The sequence below is a fragment of the Archocentrus centrarchus genome, chromosome 17, assembly GCF_007364275.1.
Source record: "Archocentrus centrarchus isolate MPI-CPG fArcCen1 chromosome 17, fArcCen1, whole genome shotgun sequence".
NCBI lineage: Eukaryota > Metazoa > Chordata > Actinopteri > Cichliformes > Cichlidae > Archocentrus > Archocentrus centrarchus.
In genome coordinates, this window is record NC_044362.1 from 7112469 (window position 1) to 7134533 (window position 22065).

Here is a 22065-nt window from a genome sequence, read left to right on the forward strand (position 1 = left end):
TCTAGAATGTAACTAGCCGGTCTCCGTGCTGTCGTTATACTTTCTTTTTCTCTCTAACCACTTTGTTGCTTATTCATGCCATGCATGGCAGCGTATTTATCCAAGATAACAGCTGGGTTTCCCCTCACTTTGTGGGTGATGGAGGATAATTGCTGTTAGTGTGTGTGTGTGTGTGTGTGTGTGTGTGTGTGTGTGTGTGTGTGTGTGTGTGTGTGTGTGTGTGTGTGTGCGCCCATAGACTGCAAAGTAAATTGTTCCTGGCTGCTCTCAACGCAGCTACTGTTTGGACAGGAACAGAAAAACAGTGTGTTTGTATGGACTTGTGTGGCTCTAAGTGAAAGAGTGACAGTAATTGTGAAACACATTTTGTCCCAAGCATGACAGCACACATTTGCATAAAAGAAATGTTTTCAATGGATCAGACTTTGATATGCTCTTGAAAGATTCCTTTAAAAAAAAAAAAAAAAAAATGCAATATGCCTGGCATATCCTCCACAGGCTGCCAGTCAAAGAGTATTCTGTGTTCTTTCTTCGACACATCTTTCTCCAAACAATATGTTCTTTTGAACTGATTTTAAACTGGATTTTATTTGACAGGGTTTTTTTTTTTTGTGACGACACATGTATACATGTACATTCAGCAAAGTATTGATCCAATATATTTAGTTGTTCCAATGACTTAGCTTTTAACCACATTTATAAATGATTTAGCTAGCTGTTCGCAAAGACTTTTGGGAAGATGTTTACTACTTCATCTACTTTAACCATTTGGCCTTTACTTTATAACTTACTGTTGAACATTTTTCCTCTTCAACTATTAACTATCAACTAAAACAATATTATTATTGTTATATCCTTTGCTGGTAGCATTAAATGACTGTCATTTGTAGCTAATCACAGACTCTATTACAGACTCTGAACAACGGAGACAACTACTTCATTAACCATGAAGCTACTTTTAGTGAGTTACTTACTGTCAATTTAGCTAAACTACTTTCAGCAAGAACTGCTGTTTCTTCACTCTTAGCGAACTATGTTAACAATTTGTGATTTTCTTTAAAGCTAATTGTGTCAACATCATAACTGTTAGCCAAAACAGACCTTGTGTCCATGGCTTTTGCATACTAAGTGCAGTTAAGCTAACAGCTGCTATTTTACTCTGTTGTAGTCCCTTGTTTGTTAACTAATTTTAAAATACTCTTATTATTTTTAGTATTTGGTAGTCTCCCAGCCAACTGTTATTAGTAGCAGGAACTGTCACTACTTTAAAAATTAAGCTAAAAACTTTCTTTTATAAAAGTGTTTCTACTCAGGGCTGGATCAGGTTGACCCTGAACCAGCTGCAATAGGCTTAGGCTATTTGGGGAGTGTACTGAGCACTTTTCCTTCATTTACCGCTTTTCATTCCACATGTGCTTATACACCACCACTGCATTAATCATAGTAAGTATGTAACTGTGGCTCGCTCTCCTACAATGTGTTTTTTGTCCCATCTCCCTTTGCCCCCCCAAGCTGGCAACGGCAGATGACTGCCCCCCGAGCCTGGTTCCACCAAAGGTTTCTTCCTGTTAAAAGGGAGTTTTTCCTCCCCATTGTCACCTAGTGCTTGCTCATAGGAAATTATGTGGTTGGGGGGGGGGGTGTCTGTCTAGCATTGCATGATCTTTATTTTACAATGCAAAGCATCTTGAGATGGCTGTTGTGGTGAATTGGTGCTATGCAGACAAAACTGAACTGAATTAAAGTATTAAGTGAACATCTGCTGTGTGTATTTGAATGCAACACACCTACAGCACCCCGCCACAACACAATAAAACTCTTTAAAACACGAAATTTACAAAATATACCTTTGGACTTAATTAGACCCTCAAACAACTGAAGATGAAACAGCTTTTTTGTGTTTACAGTGTTAACATTTTTTGTGCATCCAGGGTAAGATCTTGGTTTTCTGTCTGTCTGTTGAACTGTAATCTTAAGTAACTGTGTTTAGAAAACACTCAAAGCAAAAGACTTCCTCCCTTTTAAAAACAGGGACAAAAGAGAAACCTGAGCCCAGGGCAATTCTTTATCTGTATCTGTCTCTCTAGTCTCTGCTACTTGTTTTTTACATGATCTGACAGTGACAAGGTAAATCAGTGATTTTTGGACAGTGAAGCAGGCGGTATGGTTTTATTTTTATTTCTCCTAAATACAATTTAGTGTGTTAGTTTTATGGACAGATTCTGTCTTATAAGACAGCTATAAACTTGCCATATTACACAAAACACAAATGCAAGCAGATGTTTTGAGCTTTTCTAACATGGGAACATAGTAATTGGTTTCAAATGCAACAGGCCTAGAACAACTCAACATGTCTGTATGCCTTCGAGCCTCTGAAGGTGACTGAGAGTGAAAGTCAGGGAAGCAAGTGTGAAGTTTTTCCTCAGGAAACAGAGTCCATTTCCACTTGGCTCGCAGACAGAACCGGAATTTGTTTTGCGTAAGCTCAGCAGGTTAAAAATAACAGAGTATAAAAGCAGAGTGCTGCAGGACGCTGCCTGTGACAACACCTGCAGGAGCAGGCAGAGATGGAGCCAAAGTAAAGCTAGTTTGTCTGACTTTGTTGTAGTTTGGGAATTTACTGTAGAAAACATAAAATGACTGTAACTGAAGAAGAAACAGCCTTTATTGAAGAGGAAACAGCCAGAAGAAGAAACTGATGCACAAAGCTGCTTCTTTCTCTTTTCTTTTTTTGATGCTAACTGCATTTCATTGACTTTGTGCCTGTTCTCTGCACAGTGATGATAACGTTGAATCAAATCTAAAAAAAATAAAATAAATAATAATAAAAAATAAATATATTTTTTTTATAATCTAATATATCAGAGCAGAGCAACAAAAGAAAAAAAATGTTATGCATCTGAATTTAGCCCAAATTCCAGAGAAAAATAAATAAAATGTGTGTGTGCTGTGGTAATCTGTGTCTCTAAATTGTTTTTTAGAAAGTATAAAACTAGTAGCTTGCCTTGGAATATTATTCTAAGGTGGTGATAATATACGTGCAAAGGACAGGACAGTGTGTGTGTGTGTGTGTGTGTGTGTGTGTTGGGGGCTGTTGGAGAATTAGGGCATTATTCAGCATTATTCATGAATCTGTTTTTCTTCCTTTACTTCCAGTCTTCAGTTTTTCTCCCTCCTTTCGCCACGAAACCCGCGAACATTACCATACGAATGACTGCAGGGTGCGTTATGAGGGCCTTTGAAAGGGAAGATCATTGCGAAACACGTAGCCCTTTGTTGACTATCAGATTAACCGGTTGTTCGGATGGGCCTCGGGAATGAGCAGCTTCACACCAAGGTGACTGCTGAAAGCGCAGGGATCAATTTAGGCTAAACAAGAGTGTCAGAGATTGTAAAGAAACTATTAAGTTGCAAATCTTGGTCTGAGTTTCAAAGCACTCAATTTTCTTTTTTCCTGCATTTGTATTTTCAGAGTATTTTTTTTTTAAAGTTCCTATTTATCATAAGACATAAACATATCACTTTGATCATATTATTGCACTTCAAGGGCACTTCATAAAAGCATAAATATATCTTGGTATATTTGGTACAGAGTCAGAATTTCATTTAAAAACTTAATGACGTTTGCCAGGTTTTATGTCGCCTTCTGTACCTCCCCAAGTGAAATGTTTGTTTTCCCATGGGAGGGAAACTGGAATTGCTGCTGTAGAGATGAAATCAGTGCTTTTCCACACGTTTATGTCTTGTTCGGGGATGAAAGTCATCGCAGAAAGCTGTAGAGTTTATAAGTAACCTTCAGGCACAGTGTAAACAATTAGAATAAGAAAGGTTTGATTGATGTGTTCTCAAGATGTATTTTTATTTACCAGCAGATCAGAAGTGAAAAGTGGAAACAAATCTTCATACTCATCAAAAATATTTGATTGATTTTTAATGCAGTTATAGCAGTGGTTACCTGATATGAACCGTGTGTGGTGTAACCTGTGTTTGTACTATTTGCTGTGAGTAAGCTGTGTGAATGTGCCGCGCACGTGTGTATGGGTGCAAGTGGTGGAGGTGGTGGTGGTGGTGGTGTGCGTTTGTGTGTGTGTGTGTGTGTGTGTGTGTGCGTGTACCGGGGGAGGGGTTGAAAGCCACACCTCCCAGTATGCTTAGAGAACCTATAAAAGCACCATCAGTACTGCTGTTACTCATATCCTGAATCCTGGTTACGCCTAGAGAACACAGGGACACCGAGGACAGCGTCTGCGGGAGTTTGGTGGTTTCAGTTCTTTTTTAAAACGGTCAGCATGGCTGTGGCTGAAGCAGTGATGCCTGCATTAATCTCTTTCCCGAGCGTCAAAGGAATGGAGAATGTAAGTATATTTCAATACAGTGGAAACTGTAGCCTAAAATATTTGTAGATTTATTTCGGTTTATTGACACTGCAGCTTGGCTTTGTTCTAACTTCAATTATTTATTTATTTTTTTAATTTGCGCTCCTTTACATCTGTGCAAGGTGGATGATGGTGTGCAGAACAGCGCAACAGGTGATGCAAACAACCCACACTGGGAAGTGGAGTACAGCATGGTGCGATCTCCTGCTTTACCTTCCAAGGATGACGACGAGCTGGGAAATTTTTTGGACCTCGATTTTATTTTGTCCAACACCATCATCCGCGATGCTGTAAGCAACAACGACGGCAATGGAAACATTCCACCTTCGCAGCAGAACTGCATGTATTCCCTCCCGGACTCGCCGGAAAGCTGCAGTGGTGGTTCTGCGCCAGAGTGCAGCGATCATCCTCCCTCTCACCTGGGCTGCCATGGGACTGTAAACATCACAAAGTCAAGCCCGGCGCACAGTCTTATGGTGGAGCTTCTCAGGCCTGAGGTGGGTTATCCGGCTACAGGTTCACCGGATTGCACAGCAAAGGGGCGAGACGATCGGGAATTCACCGAATTGCGAGTTTTGAATCCAGTTTCAATTCCATCAGCTCCCGCTCACCGTCCAGCTGCCACTGCACCTATCCCGCTTGGATATAAACTCAAAACCGAGTCTGGGGGTCCATCTTGCATGATGGCTGCTAACGGTGGGAACTTTATGGAACATATGCACGGTAAAAACCACATGCAACCAGCAGCCTTTACGCACCATCAGGCGGCATTTCCTGGTGGGTTGCAGAATCATGGTGCGCATCCCATGCAGCACGCTGCATCCCACGGACATACAGCACACTACCACATGGCGCAAATGAGCTCTCACCATCCCAATAATGAAAGCCTTCTGCAAGCCCAATACATGAACGCGCCATATCACTCAATTTACGCACACCAGGTTGCGCCACCGTTTCAGGGGCACTACAACACACAGAGAGAACCGGCCCACGTTCACCAGCAGCAGCATCCACTAGCAGTGCAAGGGATGGTGCTCACTCCCCCCTCGTCTCCTCCGGTTCTGCTCGAGTTTTACTCGCAGGATGAGGTCGGGTGCATCAAACAGAAACGAGCCCGCAGGTCGTGGGCTAGAAAACGCGCTGCCACGCACAACTGTGAGTTCCCCGGCTGTGGAAAAACCTACACGAAGAGCTCCCATCTAAAAGCGCACATGAGGACACACACAGGTGAGATACGCAACTTTGCCAGTTTGGATTTTGCTGTTTTTTGTGTGTGTGTTTTGTGTGTGTGTTTTGTGAGTGTGCTGTAAATGAAGTAAAACGCGTTTCCGTTTTTATCTTTCAGGTGAAAAGCCCTATCACTGTAACTGGGAAGGCTGCGGCTGGAAGTTTGCCAGGTCAGACGAACTGACCCGCCACTTCAGAAAGCACACCGGACACAGACCGTTCCAGTGTCACCTCTGCGAACGTGCGTTCTCCCGCTCTGACCACCTGGCTCTCCACATGAAGAGGCACATTTAGGCCACAGTTTTCTCACGGACTCTTGCATCCATAAGAAACCACCTCCACCACCACCCCACGAGAGGAACGACTTGGTCACTTCCTGTTGGAATGTCCAAAGATCAATGTAGCACGAACTGTTTCGAATCTGAAACTGACATTTTTGTTTCAACTGCTGACTTAAGTGCCTCTGTTGGTTATTGTACATACAGAATCTGTTCATACAACTATAACACTGCCTAAATTATAGTTCAGTAGTATTTAAGACATTTCCTCACACTGTCTCTAAAGTAAGTTATTGAATTGAAGTGAGTGCCTTACTTATTTGCCGCCACTTATTTGCTCATCGTGAGCAGTTTTTGTATTTTTGTAACGTTTACATCTTACATATTTAATACAATAATCAGGTCAGGGTGTTTTTTTTTTTTGTTTGTTTTGTTTTTGTTTTTAATTCTGTTTTCTTATCATAGATATCATAGATATGTTAAAAAAACGCTAAGAGTTGTAGACTGCTGCGGATCTTATCTTTTTTTCTCTATTTTATTTCAGCAAAGACTTTGTTCTGCAATGTCAACACATTCAGGTACTAAAAGTCATTTTCGGGATCCCAAGCAGCAGCTGCAGTGTGACATGTATTATTTTTTTATGAGAGTTTTTGTCAAACTGACTTCCTACTTTTCTTTTTTTTTACTGGTTGCTTTGAGGAAAGAAATCCAATGCAACTGATGGTCTGTTCGCTGTACTTGAAATGAAATTGCAACGTTAACCGTGTCATTCTCAAATGCAGTTGTTTTAAATTGCGCTCAAGGGCTAAAAAATAAACTTTTTTTGTTTACAAATGCAGCACGTCTGTCATATATTTCCCATTCACACGTGACACTGGTCTTTGAAACTACTATGACTTTGTGCAGGTTTTATTTGGTGATGGTGTTTTCTCTCTGCGTACTGTGTGATCAAATCCCATAATCCCAACACTAAGAAGGAAAAAAAGAAAAGGTTTAGTGTGTACATGTACCTGTACGTGTTCGTGGTTTCGCATGCCCAATTCCAGAAATCAAAACGTTTATGCTTGGCATCCCATCAATCATTAAAAAAAGAATTAAATTTATCCTTGAAATTGTTCCTTCATGTTATCTCATATAACTCATTTAACTTGAGCTTCACTCCCTGTTATTTCCGGGTTTCGTGCTCCTGCAGCAGGCCTGCTCCACAGTTTGAGAACCACTGCACTAGTTTATCCTTTAGTTCATGTAATTAAACAACATCCACGCTTTCTGGTGAGAGAGTTTTAATACCAAGTGAATGCTTTAATTTACAGGAAAATATCGCTTTGTGAAAAACTGCAGTGTGCTGCCATCTGAAAGCAAAAAATCTGTAATTACAATAAAGTCACTTTTCTTGGAGGTCGGTATGACTCTATTAGGTTTATGAGTCGATCACTTCTTATGCAAGACTGCCCTCTAATGTCCTTTCATATAATAGCATTACCTTTAGCTTCTTGCATGTAGTGCTTCATTTTCTAATATTGATTCAGTAACACCAGGAATACGCTAAAGGCATCACATTAACACTGCTTTGTGATACGTGCATCTTTTTTTTTTCTGTATGATCACTGTTATGGCTTAGATGCAGTTCAAAAGATGTGAAGAATAAACCAAAGTAAAAGGAGAGAGAAATTCAACGATGGCAATCACAGCACTGCCGCGTACACAGAAGCATGCAGTGCTCATTTAAAGTGAGTGCGATTTAGCTCGGGAGCAAAACTGTAACAAAAGGTAAGAGAGGGCTGATTTTCAGCTGTGTTGTTCCTCAGTTTCTTATTAGGGTTTCTACTTCTGTCTCAAACATATAGAGAAACCTGTCCTGTACTGTACCGGTATGCAAATGTTAATTTTCCTCACAAGCGCTCGTGCTTTACAGCTTTAATGCGAGTTAGGAAGGATGATTATCATAACAGTACCCCTGAATTGGGGGTCCATTGACAAGTAATTCCTTGACTATAAACTTGCATTCCCGTCCCACTGTCTGACACCACTCCTGGCAACGCTGCCCTCTAATTTTAATGATTATAATAGAATTAATTTGAGATAAAAGGCTGTTCACTTGCCCCTCGACAGACTGGCGACCTGTCCAGGGTGTACCCTCCCTCTCACCCACCCTGTGGCAGCTGGGACGGGCTCCAGCCCCCCTCATCATGTGTGTAGTGCTTCACTGTTTAACACTTTATTCATTTAGGATTGCGTAAATGAGGAATAAATTCACGGAAGTTACAGTAAACTGAGTGGTTTCTCACTCATTAGATTGTATTGTATGGCAGATGGACTTTAATTCAGTCAAGTAGAAACTGAATGTAGCGTGTGGTGTGCCACTAATATTTTGCCGTGCACGGCCAAAGGTTAAATACAAGTCATTATAGCTGTTAGTCCTCCCCTCTTTTGACACATTTTTAGTAAAGATGTTATTATCAAGATTACTTATTTGCTCATTGTGGGCAGTATTTGCATTCGTGTAATGTTTAAATCTTGTATCTTAGATACTACTCAGATCAGGACAGGGTGGTAATGAAATTTTTTACTCTGTTCTCTTATCATACACTGTGTAAATTTGCTAAGCCTTATATACTGGGCCTGTGGATCTACGTGGGCTGTTTCTGGTTTGGCAAAAGTTTTCTTGCGCAATGCAAATAGATTCTGGTGCTAAAAATAATTTTCAGGATCTCAAGCAAGAGGTGCAGAGTGAAACAGAAACTGTCTTTCTTCTAACTTCTTAAAAATGTTTTTTAAGAAGGAAGAAATCCAGTGTCACTGGTCTATTTGCTGTGCTTGAAACTGAAATGTGTCAGCTGGTTAAATTGAGCTCAGTGTATCTGCAGGACAAAGGGAAAACTGAGTGGTATTTGTTGTGCACTTTTAAGCCAACAAAGTGATGAATTCAGCACCCACCCCAGAGGAAAAAAGCATAATATGTACACTAGTACTCTATATTTCTGAATCCTTTTAGAAAATACATAACTAGCAATTTGCTTGGCTAGATGGTGATACTAGATAGGCAGAAGGACAGAGCCAAAGGGGCCTGGGGCAGACATTAGGTAATCTGTTTTTGTTTTTTTCTTTACTTGCAGTCTTCAGTTTCTCTCCCTCATTTTGGGCATGAGGCTTATCCACCTGAGCACTACTATAAGAATGACTGCGTGGTGCATTTGGGGGCCGTTAAAGGGGAAGATCATTTCCAAACATGAAATGCTTTATTCACTATCACATTAATCAGTTGTTCCAGTGAACAGCTCCACTTTGCTTTGTTTGTGCTGGGGTTGCCAAACAGGTTATATTTATTGGATTTACAGGTACCCAGTTGGATTTTTGTTTGCATTTACAGTTGCAGAACATTTAAAAAATATTTATGTATAAAATGCATACACATTAGGGTCACTTTAATAATTTTATTGCAGTGAAGGCCACCCATCCATAATTGTTTTCCCCACAAAAGCATATATATCTTAGAATATTTGGTTGGCCCTGCAGTTCAAGGCTTTTCCCAGGTTTTATGTTGCTCCCTGTGCCTTCCTCAAGCGAAATGTTTCCCATGAGAAAGAAACCAGAATTGCTGCTTTGGAGGTGATGTCAATATGGTGACAGGTTTATTTCTTATTTGGGAATGAAAGTCATTGCAGAAAGCTGGACATTTTATAAATAACCTCCACGCACAGTTTGAAAAGTTTGATGTGTTGTGAAGATGTGGTTTTTACAAGCAGCCTGGTTGTGCAAATGTTCGTACTCGTTGATTCAGAACACCACAGAGTGATTGATTGATTGGCATTTAATATACCTACAGCAATGGTTACCTGATACTAACCCCTGCATGTTTTATCTTGTGTTTGCACAATTTGTGAGTACGCTTTGTGTATATGCGTGGGCTGGTGGTAGAAGAGGTGGAGGAGCTACGCCTCCCGTTATGTTTAAAGGAAAGCTCCATCAGTACTGCTGTTACTCATATCCTGAACCCATGTTACACCTAGAAAACACACAGGACAGCATCTATTTTGTTGCTTTAAATTCTTTTAAAAACAGCCAGCATAGCTGTGGCTGAAGCAGTGATGCCTGCCTCTGTGCTGTTTCCGAGTGTCAAAGGCATGGAGACTGTAAGAAGAGATCATTTAACTATATTATGGAAGTGCGATGTGGAAATTGCAGGCTGTTATCCTAATATATTTATAGATTTATTTCTGAATCTTGATTAACACTGCAGCTTGGCTTTCTTTTAAATTCAAGTTTTCAATTTGCGCTCCTTGACAGTTGTGAAAGAAGACCAGGGTGTGCAGAGCAGTGCAACACACGGGACAAACAACCCAGCTTTGGAAGTGCAGTTTAGCTTGGTGCTGTCTCGCTTTCCAAAGACAACGAGGTGGAAGACCTTCTGGATCTTGTCCAGCAGTGGTGATGAACACACACACCAGCAGCTTTTACACACCACCAGCATGCAGACCTATGGTTCACATCCCACGCAGTACACTGCACCTCAGGAACATGTAGAAAACTACCATTTGGCTCAAATGATCTCTCACCATCCCACTAATTAAAACCATCTCCAAGGCCAGTACATGAATCTGCTATCCAACCTGATTCACCCACTCTAGGGTGTGCCACAAGTTCACGGACGTTGCAACACACATATAGCCAGTCTATGTCAACAACAGTAGCATCCACTATCAATGCAGGTAATGCAGGTTGTGGGCTAGAAAACCTGCTGCTATGCACAACTGAGTTCCCCAGCTGTGGAAAATCCTACACCTAGAGCTCCCATCTTAAGGCACACATGAGGACATACTACTTATGTAAGACTGCCCACTAATGTCCTTTTACACAGTAGCATTATCTTTATGTAATAGGGTGTTCAGTGTTCTGATTAGTGATTGTTATCCTCTTGTATGTAGTGTTTCATTGTCTAATATTTATTCAAGCATGGTAAAACCAGGAATATGCTCAAGATAATACAGTAAGCAGTGTGTTCCTATACTGATAACATTGCACTGCTTTGCGATAACTTCTCTCTCCTATATGATCATTTTTATTATTTAGAGTCAGATCAGAAAACGAGCCCACACAAATGCAGAACACAAGGCGCAAATGCTGCACAAAACAGATCGTTTGCCCACAGATGAGAGAAAGCAGTACGGTATGAAGTAACTAAAGTCAAACAAGAGTTACAAGTGTGACCGTGACAATCACTGTCCATTTCGTGAACTGTCACAAGACTTTGCTGCAGCATGTATTCAAAGTGATCACCATTTAGCATGAGAGGAACAGTTGTTAAAGGCTTTAAAAAGAACAAAAGGTAACTTTTTTTTTTTGCTCTGTTAACAAGAGACCTTGGGAAAACATCTTAGAATTCAGGTCCTACTTCCATCTTAAGCCCTGAAACATGTAGAGAAACCTGTACTGCACTGTATAGGTATGCATGTGCTAATTCTCTCCATAAGCCCCCATGCTTTACAGCTTTAAGGAGAATGAGGAAGTATGTATATGTATGCATCAGTTAAGGATTGCCTGAACTGAGGGTCTGTTGTTGCTGTCTATCACTGCTGCATCAGTCTGGCTTTGCTGGCTTTGTTTGGAGGATTTACTGTCACGTCTAATCTAGTGAGATACAGGCCTAAGAAAATGTTGTTACACAAAGTTGTAGGCTTCATTTACACATGAACGAGGCAGGCTGCATCAATTGAAGCATCAAGTGAGGTCAAGGACCATTTGCCTGAAAATTTATCACTATACAGTACATAACTCAGTTCACTGGTCGAGGGAAACCACTCACCAAGTGCTCAGGTAAAACCAGTATATCATCAGTATAAATGGTAAATGGTAAATTGACCAGTTTTTATATAGTGCTTTTCTACTCCACTTGAGCATTCATAGCACTTTATACAACATGCCTCATTCAGTCATTCACACAAGCGCCTTTTTCTATGCCTAAGTGCTTTCTGTCTAACATTCACGCTCCAATGAACACATTGGAGAGCAGCTTGGAGTCAGTATCTTTCCCAAGGACACTTTGGCATGTAATCTGGAGCAGCCAGGGATCAAACCACCAACTTTCCGATTAGCAGATGACCTGCTCTTCCTCCTGAGCTACAGCCACCCCTCAAGTCATATAGATCACAGTCACTCTTTGTGAGAGTCGTCCATAATTGCTTTGGGATTACTGATTGATCGGCTGCACTGTCTAGCAAGAGCAGAGGCAGTTGCCTTGGGATCATTTGTAATGCATTCATGCTAACTGCATACTTTCAGTTCATGAAACAATCATTCCACTACTCCTAATAAAGCTCCCGCTCTAGGTCTCAGGGGCAGAACGAGTTTGTTCTAGATTTCTAAAAAGCTCCATTTCAGCTGCCAGATAAATTGACTCCAGGGTTGTAGGTTGCAGCATGAAGGCTAATATGAAAATCCCCCGAAGAAGAGTATATAGCAATTGGTAAACACAGATTGACCAATCAATCACAGCCCAGACACCTCAGACAATCAATCAATCAGTCAGTCAGTCAGTAAATCAATCAATCAATCACTCAGTCAGTAAATCAATCAATCAGTTACACAAAAAAATTACTGCACAGTCAGAGGTGCAGTAACAAAAATCAAAGCGAACAGGCAGGATGGTTCAAATCTGTAGGTGGTTGCAACCATTTTTTAAGGGACGAGGAGGTCCCCACAATTAGGTACGAGCTGCTACACGTAGCCGCTCAGGCAGATCAATAATGTTAAAATTCACAGTTTCAAAATAAAAACGGATTTAAAATAAAATTATAAAATGTCTAAACTAGCCCGGCCGTTGATGTTCCCTCTCACAGTGGTAAAGTTTTTCTCACTTTCTTGGTATGCTGAAAAAAGGAGTAGGATAGTGAAAATGTATTTAGTTGTCATCATGGGGATAGTTTTAATACTTTTAAAAAAGGTGGTACACCAGGTAGCAGCATGGCTCTAGTGTCTTAGTGTCTTACCTAAGACACTAGTCTTTATAAAAATAAAGCTAAACAGCTCTAATTCCAGGAGTATCAGTACTAATCAAACAAAATATACACAAAAATCTGGGTTAGAAATCATTGATTTTGCAATTTCACGTATAAGGTCAGGGAGGAAATCGCCATACATGGAACTGATTACATGAGTCTTAGAGTATCCCACCTTAGTGAAAGTGATCTCTGCTGATAGCAGCTGATAACAGCAGTGCTTCTTACTGTACTCATTGTCAAATGTGAAAAAGAGAGTTCCCATCCACCTTTTTTAAAACAGCCACAGAGCTTTAGTAAAGAAACAGAAGTTCTGCCAACTGCTAGCTTAGTTTGAAATGATCTTTAAATTTGGCAGACAGTAGTTATCTTCTCCCTGTCATATTGATACCTGCATAATGCAGAGGGGTGTCTAAAGGTAAGTATGGGTGGTACACTGGAAGCAATCAAAATGTTCAGGAAATTAACCCATAAAACCCTAAAAGCTTACCTTTGAATCATATCATTTCTGACACATAGAGAAGTCCTGGTTTGATTACTTCCACTGTGCACTTTGCAAATTTTATCACTGACCACGAACTTGCACAGAGAGCAAACATCAGCTTCTGTTTCAAACTGACCTGATTTCATGTGAACGACTCCGGTCATCACTGCTGACCAGAGCTTTGCCTCCACTTTTGACAGCTAATCAGTGGAATTCAGTCCACTTCAGTTCTGTTTATATAATGCCAGTTAACAATAATTGTCTTTTCGAGATATTTTACATCGCAATTTAAAGGCACGCAGCGTGGTCTAAAAATTGGAGCCATGTTCAGCATGATATTATTGTAAATTTTATCCATAAATATAAGTCATCAGCCAATGTAGAGTTATGGTCAAAAGTTTATGTATGCTCATTATGGGCATGAATATCATGGTAACTTTGGGATTTCTTTGAACTGTTCTTTTTCCAGGGCGGAATGACGGAATGACTGTACAGCATAAATCTTTATTGACTTTAAAAAACATTTAATTTCAGCCTCTAATCCACACAGGGTCAAAACTATACATCCGCTCACTTAAATCTTTTAATATGTGGTGCTAAAGATCTACAGTGTCTTTTAACTCGATGAGTTAAAAGACACTGTAACATCAACTTTCTGTTGATCCCAGAAAGTTGATGTTAATTATCTGGATGCAGCGTTTTCAGTGGCAGAAAAGTTTCCTCACTCTTCCTCAGTCTCAGCTGGCTGCAGGTTTCCCCAACCTTATAAATAGCACATTTGCATAATACCCTAAACTAGCACCACTGCCTAACAATAAGCCACTAGGTCAGTTTCATGATCATTAATATGCAAATTGTCGTGACTACTGATCAGTGGCCATGAGAACCACTCACAGACAGTGGGGGAGTGGCTGCAATTACAGCCTTGTAAAATGGTGAAAGATGTACCCTTAGGCCCCCTCCTCAGTTCAGAGATGGTCGTTCAGTTTTTCTTTAAATTGCCCTCTTTGACTTCCTGCTCAAACCCATCACTGAAAGACAGGCCACTGGAGTTGAACTTTGCAGTTTATTTACACCTACAGTCACACACCACATCGTTCATCATCTTACTTATTAATTACATATTATTCACCATATTACTCATTTACTGGACTGCTTTTAGATGGATGTGTCAGGACATGTCTGTGAAGTCACTCTAAAGAGAAGGTTTGTCCTTCTGCAAGACAAAGACCATCAGCCCGCGAGGTGTTCTACCAAAGAACGGTTCAATGTAAAAGGTCAACTTTTCTCACAACGGTGTGTTCAGATCATGATTCTGCAAAAGCTGCCAGACAGGACAGGTTAGTCCTGACCTTAATCCAACTGAATGTCACATATGACCTGAAGTGAATAGTTCATGTGACAAACCCCACCAGCATCCCAGAGTTAAAGCTCTTCTGTACAGAGGACTGGGCTCAAATTCCTCCAAACTGATGTGAAGCACTGATGGACAGTTACTGTGAATGTTTAACTGAATTTATCACTGCCGGTTACACAAGATACTCAAAGCAAAGGTTCACATGCTGCAACCTCTCACAGATGTGCAATATTGGATCATTTTCCTCAATTCATAAATGACTGAATCTAAATTTTTGTGTTGTTTGTTGAATTGAACTTCTGTTGAAATTTGCCCTCTAATATTACTTTATTTAATGTTAAGTCTAATGTAAATGAAGCCTGTCCTCTAATGTTGATTTTTATATACCAACAGAAGCTTCTGATTGCTTCTTTTTTTTCTCAACAGGCATCACCTGGAGTCCACCTAGATATTACCGAGGTAATGACAGCAGGGTGCATAATGGGACCGTTGAAGAAGATGACTTCCAGTCCTGTTTTTATGGGCATTTCTATTTGTGCTAAATATGCAGCAATCAGTTGGGGAGTAATTAATGATGTGTGACCGGGCGTGCAAACATGGATGTTTCATAAATAACTTACATGGAGCGGGGAAAGAAGAAAAGTTATTTTTGTGTGTTTCAAAGATGTTTCCTTGATTTCCATCAGCTGACATATTCATGAAAGTAATCATCAGAAATCCATGTCACTAATACTTTAAAATAAAAAACAAAAGAAACAAATGAAAGTGATCTCGATCCAGACTATATTTCAGTTTCAAGGTTTATCTCTGCATATCTCACTGCGCAGACCAGGCAGTGTCTTTGTATGCAGGGAGCAGAGGTCTGGTTTCTTGTGGGGGAAAAAATGACCATAGATGTCTTTACCCGACTGACGATGTGGGAGAATACTGAAAGTTACCCCAGTGTAAAGGTCTGGGCATGGTACTCGTGTTGTTGCAGTCTACTGCCAGTTGGGGGCAGTGTCAAACAACCATAATATGAGCTACTCCTCTTCATGTTTTTAGTGTTGATGGTTCTTCAGCTTTTCCCATGCTACCAAGAAGACAAATGTTCTGGCTATGCAGAGAGAAGAAATATGGAAATTCAACTAATGCAGAAGGCTGGGAAGATGCACTTATGTGCAATCACCCAAAAAGCCATAACATGCAGCTCATCAACTGCACGCCAGCCTGGCGTCGCCAGTTTTATGTTCATATGGAAGGCTGAAACACTCATTTTGACTGCAGTCTTACACCCTGCATTCATCTTCTTTAGGTAATGAAGTGCCATCATATCAGGCTTATGTAGAAAATCCAGAGCTTCTGTTGTATTGTGAAGCTCTTTGTAATTCCTGAGGTTCCCCACCAGGTGTCCTTCTTGGTTGTAGATTACAGGTAGCCTACCACTACAAGCTTCAGTATTTAAAAATGAGGTTTGCTGGTTGTATAAACCTGCTTAAATTCATAATGCACCTTATTTGTGTTCATGCATTTTAAATCCTACAGTTCTCTTATTGATTTTGTTTTGTTTTTTTTATAAAAACATACACAGAGTTGAAAATAATAAAGAATTTTGTCATTGCTTTAGGAGTCCACTGTATTAGCTGAAATCACTAAAGACTCCATGTGATGCTTTGCTTGAATGTATTTCAAATTAAAGCATTAATGCATTCAATTTATTTGATATTGTTTGTTTGTTTGTTTTGTTCATTTAAAAGGGACAGTGCAACATTAATGAACATCAAAATGTAAATATGCCAGAATTAGCCAAAAAGGCTACTTTTAATCTGTAGTCCCGGCCAGGTCAGACAAAAAATATCAGACAATAGACAACAAATCTAAATCTAGATAACAGAAGCATTAAATTGCACATATAAAAAAACACATAAAGACACCCAATACAAAACACAAAAACAGATATAAAACATACACCATTAATTACAGCACATTAAAAACAAATTAATGATCACAGATCTGATTCCTCTTTAGCCGTTGTTTAAGATAAGTTTGAAATCTGTCAAAGGTGGTGCATTATTATTATTATTACAGTCGGAATATCATTCCAAATCTCCCCTCCCCTGACTGATAACAGCTGTTTGCTAAATGTAGTCTTTTAAGATAAAGTGATATATCTGTAGCATGGCAAAAGAAAAGTGAAGTCCTAATATTTCATCCACACATTTATTTGTATATGTTCTTGGCTCTGCAATAAAGTCAGTACACCCTTAAATATATATAAAAAAATAAATTCTTAAAACAGATTAGTTGCCTTAGCCCCCTGAAGACAACACAGTTGAAAGACATTAAATAGAATTTTAGCAGCAACAAGGTGATTCTCAAAGAGCTATTAGCTGAAAATGTGGCATACAGTGTACAGTGTTACCTTAAAAACTGAGGAAACTAGACAAGTGGGAAAAAAGATTTTGATCCGTCACGCATTTGATTGAAAACGGCAGCATTTTTCAGGGTGACAATGCTCCTCAGCACATCATCATTCATGGATTGGCCTCCCCAGAGCCCGGATTGCTCAACATCACTGAAGCTGTGTGGGATCATCTTGATAGAGAACAGAACAAACAGCAGCCAACATCCAAAGAGAGTTGTCAAAGGCATTTATGGTCCCATTTCAATAAATTGCTGCACCTATTTCACATTTTTCTAGCAAAATAAGGGTTTGGGTAACACAAGTGAGGAGTGAAGATACACTGGAGCAAGACAGGAAGAAGTGCGGTGTCATAGTCAGTTGAGGTTGAGATTATCTGTGTGTCTAGTTGTATCATTTATTGAAAGAAGTTGGATATTGCAAAATGTGTGAAGCAAGTTATGGAGGTAGCTGGAAACCAACTTCAAAAGGGTGCTGAACTAACCTTAAAGGCAGCACAACCACTTACTGGATTGAGGGAATGTATTAGATAAGGGGATGCAGCAAAGTTATATGCTAGTAGAGTGTTAGGTTCAGACCACCGTTAAATAAAAGAAGACACAGAAACCCGTAGTGATCTTTTTACCTGCAGGGAGAGTCTCCGTCAGCCAGCACACGTGTGTGTCTGAGACAGAGTCTGACTTCCTTCTTCCTTTTGGTGTGTGTGACGTCAGGAAACAGGCGTTACCTGCTTTCCTCACCTGGAGGGATTGGGTATGTACAAGTATGTTTTGTCCTTACAATCTGATTGTCATGTGCATGTTTATGATGAACACTTCCAACACATTGTGATATACAGAAAAACAGTTAAAAGTTTATCTATTCTTACATGGAGTTTATTGGAAAGCTCAAAAAACCTCACACAGTAATGGTAACAAAATGCAGCTGTCATACTGGGTTCAGATGTAACAAATAGGATATAAAACATCCCTTTGTCTTACAGTCTAAACATGAGAGAACTCAAGACATGTCAAATGACATGGAATCTATTTTGCACAAATATGAATACAACTGAATCTTAAAACTTCAGTATCTGCTTTGGTGAGCCTTGGGTAACCAAATTTTGATCTACAGAAGGTTCAAAGTTACTTTAACTTTGGGTCATGAGCTTTGAGCAGTGACCAAAACAATGAGTTTGCAGTGCACCCCATACAGAGACAAAAGGAGCTCCGAGTAGCTGAGTGTGGGAATCTGTCTCAAATCCCTGATGGAAAACTTCCATTGGTGCTTTTTAGGCATGTCGAACTCGTTGGCGACTGATTGGTAAACCTGTTGGGAATCCACAGAAAAAGCTGAAAATATTCCTTGTGTGTTTGTTATTTAGCCTGCTGCCACCATGAACCAACACTGGATAAGGGGAAGAAAATTATAATCACCTACAGCAAAAAGGACTTGACCATTTTTTTTAATTGATATTCATCTTGCAAGTTTGCTCAGTGTGTTTGGACTGTAAAAATGTAGTAAAGAAAAATATTCTCAAAGGGGAGCATTCGCAGTGTTGAAAGACCTCCTGTTTTGGGACAAATAATCATGCATTTAAAGTCAATCTCACAAAATGTAAAGAACAATTGTGATGAGCATTTTTTAAAAAAATGTTACTTTTAGGATCATGAGGCAGTAATATTATGTACTGAGCCACTCTGTAACATGAACCTCTTGCTAGTTCACTTCTGTGGAATATTAGCATTCTGTGTGAGTGTTGTCAAGGAGGTGAAGCTATGTAAGCCTCTGTGGCTTTGTTTACCTAACCCGAGGGATTCTGGGTCCTGTCAACTGTCACTAGGTCAGAAGTCACTGCCCATGTGCAGTGTTCCTAGGCAGGAAATGGCTGATAATGATAATGAATTTTAATTTTTGACTACTTACTCTTTAAACTTTAGTTACTGTAACTTTGACTATAATTATGTAAACAGTGAAAACGTTATGGGTCACATATTATAGTCTTCTGGAAACAGCCTTTTTGACAGGGTTTCCTTTCAGACATGCCACTCCTTAAACACTCAGATGCTATCCTTTTGGGTCAAAGAAAAAGCAGAAGAAGACTCCGCCTTCTGCACCATTCACTTAGAATAACTTTCAGCTGCCTCAGTCACAACTACTTGAAAATCAGCCTAGTTTTACCATTACCTTTTCACACTGACACTTAGTAGAACATAACAGTCATCTTCCAAAAATACAAAAAAACCCAAAAAAACAATACCAGCTTTTCAAGAATACCTCTGAAAATTGTCTTCTTGACATTCTTAGACTATGACATATGTCTGACTTTCAGTTATGTAACAATCATCTATGAATAAACCATATTTCTTTACAGCACAGTAATAACCTTATCATGCACATGAAACTAAAGGAAACTGAGCAACCAGACAGACAGCAAAGGGAACAGAAACATCTTGTAAAGTTGTAAGGAAGTTCATCTACAGTAACTACGCCCACTTGCTATTGTAGGAAAGTACAATAATGCCGTTAAAGAAAGGCACAAAAGCATTCTCTCTCTCTTCTGGTGTGAGTGATGTCATCCATGCCTTTACCTCTACAGGCTCCTGCATTTTAGATTCATGTTTTTGTGGACTTTTTAAGTCGACAGACAAAATGAAGTTTCTAATGCATGATTAAAATACGTCATGAGAAGCTTTGCTGTGTGTTCTAGGCACAAAGTCCAAAGTCATTTTCATGGTATAGATTTTAAAATATTTAAACCTCGAGGCTAAAGGCATAGAAAAGGCTAATTGAAGTGAGGTGTTAGCAAGCCTTAAGTCTGTTCAATAAAGCAAGATTATGTTTGGAAAAGAATACTATGCTTAAATGCATAGTGTGTGATTCACAAGAGACACCTGCAGGTTGAACCTGCCTAGAATTGGTAATACAGACTCAAATCATCATACTGAGTGTTCAGTGAAGGCCGGCAGAACAGCTCCCAAAGAAACTTTAAAGGGATCTTTGGAGCCGGTTCAAAAACCAGCTCCAAAAGTTTCCAGGTTTCCAGGACATGGATTAAGCCCAAGAAAAATTCAATGAAGACCTCCACTGGAAAAGGGTTATGGTTTATTTATGCCTGGAAAACTGAACAATAAGAGGATAGGAGCCCAGACCAAATCTGTAAATGTATCAGATCACATTTTATGAATTGAGAAAATCAATAATTTCATAAACATTACTGTGCAAAATACCTATCATTATTTATACTTTGCTAGGAAAGTGGGAGATAAGTGCAGCAATTTATTGCAATTAAAAAACACACACACACAGTAATACAGTATGTAAGGTAAAAACAGTTTGTACAGTTTAACCAGCTTGAAAGTTAATATTTGGTATGACCACCTTTATTCCTCGACACAGCCTGAACTCTCTCAGGAAGCTTTCTCGTCATTTCTTTAAGTAGCCTTCAGAAATACTCCCTGTGAATGATTCACAGGCTAGCGTTGTGTAGCTTCCTCTAAAAAAAATGGTCAGGTACAAGGACTGGCCTGGAAATGAGCGAGAAAGCAGCCAGCATCCAAAGAAAAACTTTGAAAGATGTTCAGAAAGCTGGAGAACTAAGACTAACTTTAAAAAATGACAACCGTCTGACTCCTTAGAAGCAAAATATAAAGACTGTGGCCCAAGAATTCTGCACAGTACTTGACTTTTTCTTGATATTGTAAGACTTTGCCTTCTGTAAAAAAAAAAAGAAAAAGAAAGAAATTGTTACATAAAGAGCAATTTTTTATTAAGATTCATCAGTACAAAGGTTGACACATACTAACAGTCATTGTTGATGTGCAATATAGGTATATTTTCATAACTGTTACGTGATGTGCAATATTATATATTTAGTATATTTAGTATTTCTAGTATTTATGTGGGTTGTCTTTTTAATGGGTTTAAGTCCAATGTAAAGATCCAAATTTGTGGATTCAATAGTTTTCATACTTTTATTGGTTTAGGCATTATAGATTATTATTAGCCGTTGAAAAATGAATAGCTTCACCAAAATGCTGTCTACCACCCCAACTGCAGAAAAGCCTCACCTCCCTCCTCTCACTCCACCTCTGACCAGCACCGCGCCGGCATGCCTGTTTTCTCCTCCGCGTTAACCCAACCAACCTTCCAATCTGATCGCTCCAGAAGCAAGGTAGAAGGTAAAGCCCACATCTGCATGCGATAAAAAAAAAAAACAAAAACAAACAAACAAACAAAAAAAACCCACTCCGGAGTGTTATCATCCATTCCTCGGCTGCATCTTATCATCCTCCACACACCCATCGTGTTTTCTGTGGACGCCCAGAAGCCTCCTTCTGTGAGTAGGGGCTTACTGCACTCGCAGCCTGGGCTACCACACCTGTCTGGGGCATCGCATTGACTCATTACCTCTGCTTGTATTGGGCTGAATTCGCGTTCACATCAAAATCACAACCTGCTTACGAAATGCCAGAAAACACTCACGGTGAGCGAAAACCACAAGGCTCTGCGAGAGCCTTAACAAAAGAAGCAGCATTCATCCCTCCGCTGAACACGTGTAGCTTCACTAATTACACATTATGTGTGTGTGTGTGTGTGTGGGGGGGGGGGGTTACAGGCATCGCGGTGCCGGCGAGACACCTGCATCATATCACAGCAGCATAAATACTCCCATAGTAAGCCACAATGTTTCCATGACACCCAAGTATGGTTTTATGTATGTATATATCGATCATGGATAGCACATTCTTTAAAGAATGTGCTATCCATGATCGACACCTAAATACTTAAACGTGTAATTGGGGAGTATCTGAAGCTGGCCACGCACTACAGTGACAAATAGAGAGCAGGTAGGAACAGGTAGGACCGTCGGGCTGGCTGGCTGTGTGAGTGTCCTCACATGTAGCTGCTCTCCTCGCCTATTTCGGAGTAAAGAAAAAAAAGGAGGAGCTGTCGGCCGGCAAATGA

At 39.9% G+C, this 22065-nt stretch overlaps 1 protein-coding gene across 1 annotated transcript; it reads left to right on the plus strand.

The window, feature by feature from the left end:
* The first annotated feature begins 4205 nt into the window (after positions 1-4205).
* On the plus strand, positions 4206-6812 carry klf17 (Kruppel like factor 17). Its single transcript, XM_030752188.1, has 3 exons — positions 4206-4355; positions 4499-5603; positions 5722-6812. Exons 1-3 carry the CDS (start codon positions 4290-4292, stop codon positions 5895-5897), a joined length of 1347 nt encoding a protein of 448 aa, XP_030608048.1. The 5' UTR covers positions 4206-4289; the 3' UTR covers positions 5898-6812.
* Positions 6813-22065: the final 15253 nt, after the last annotated feature.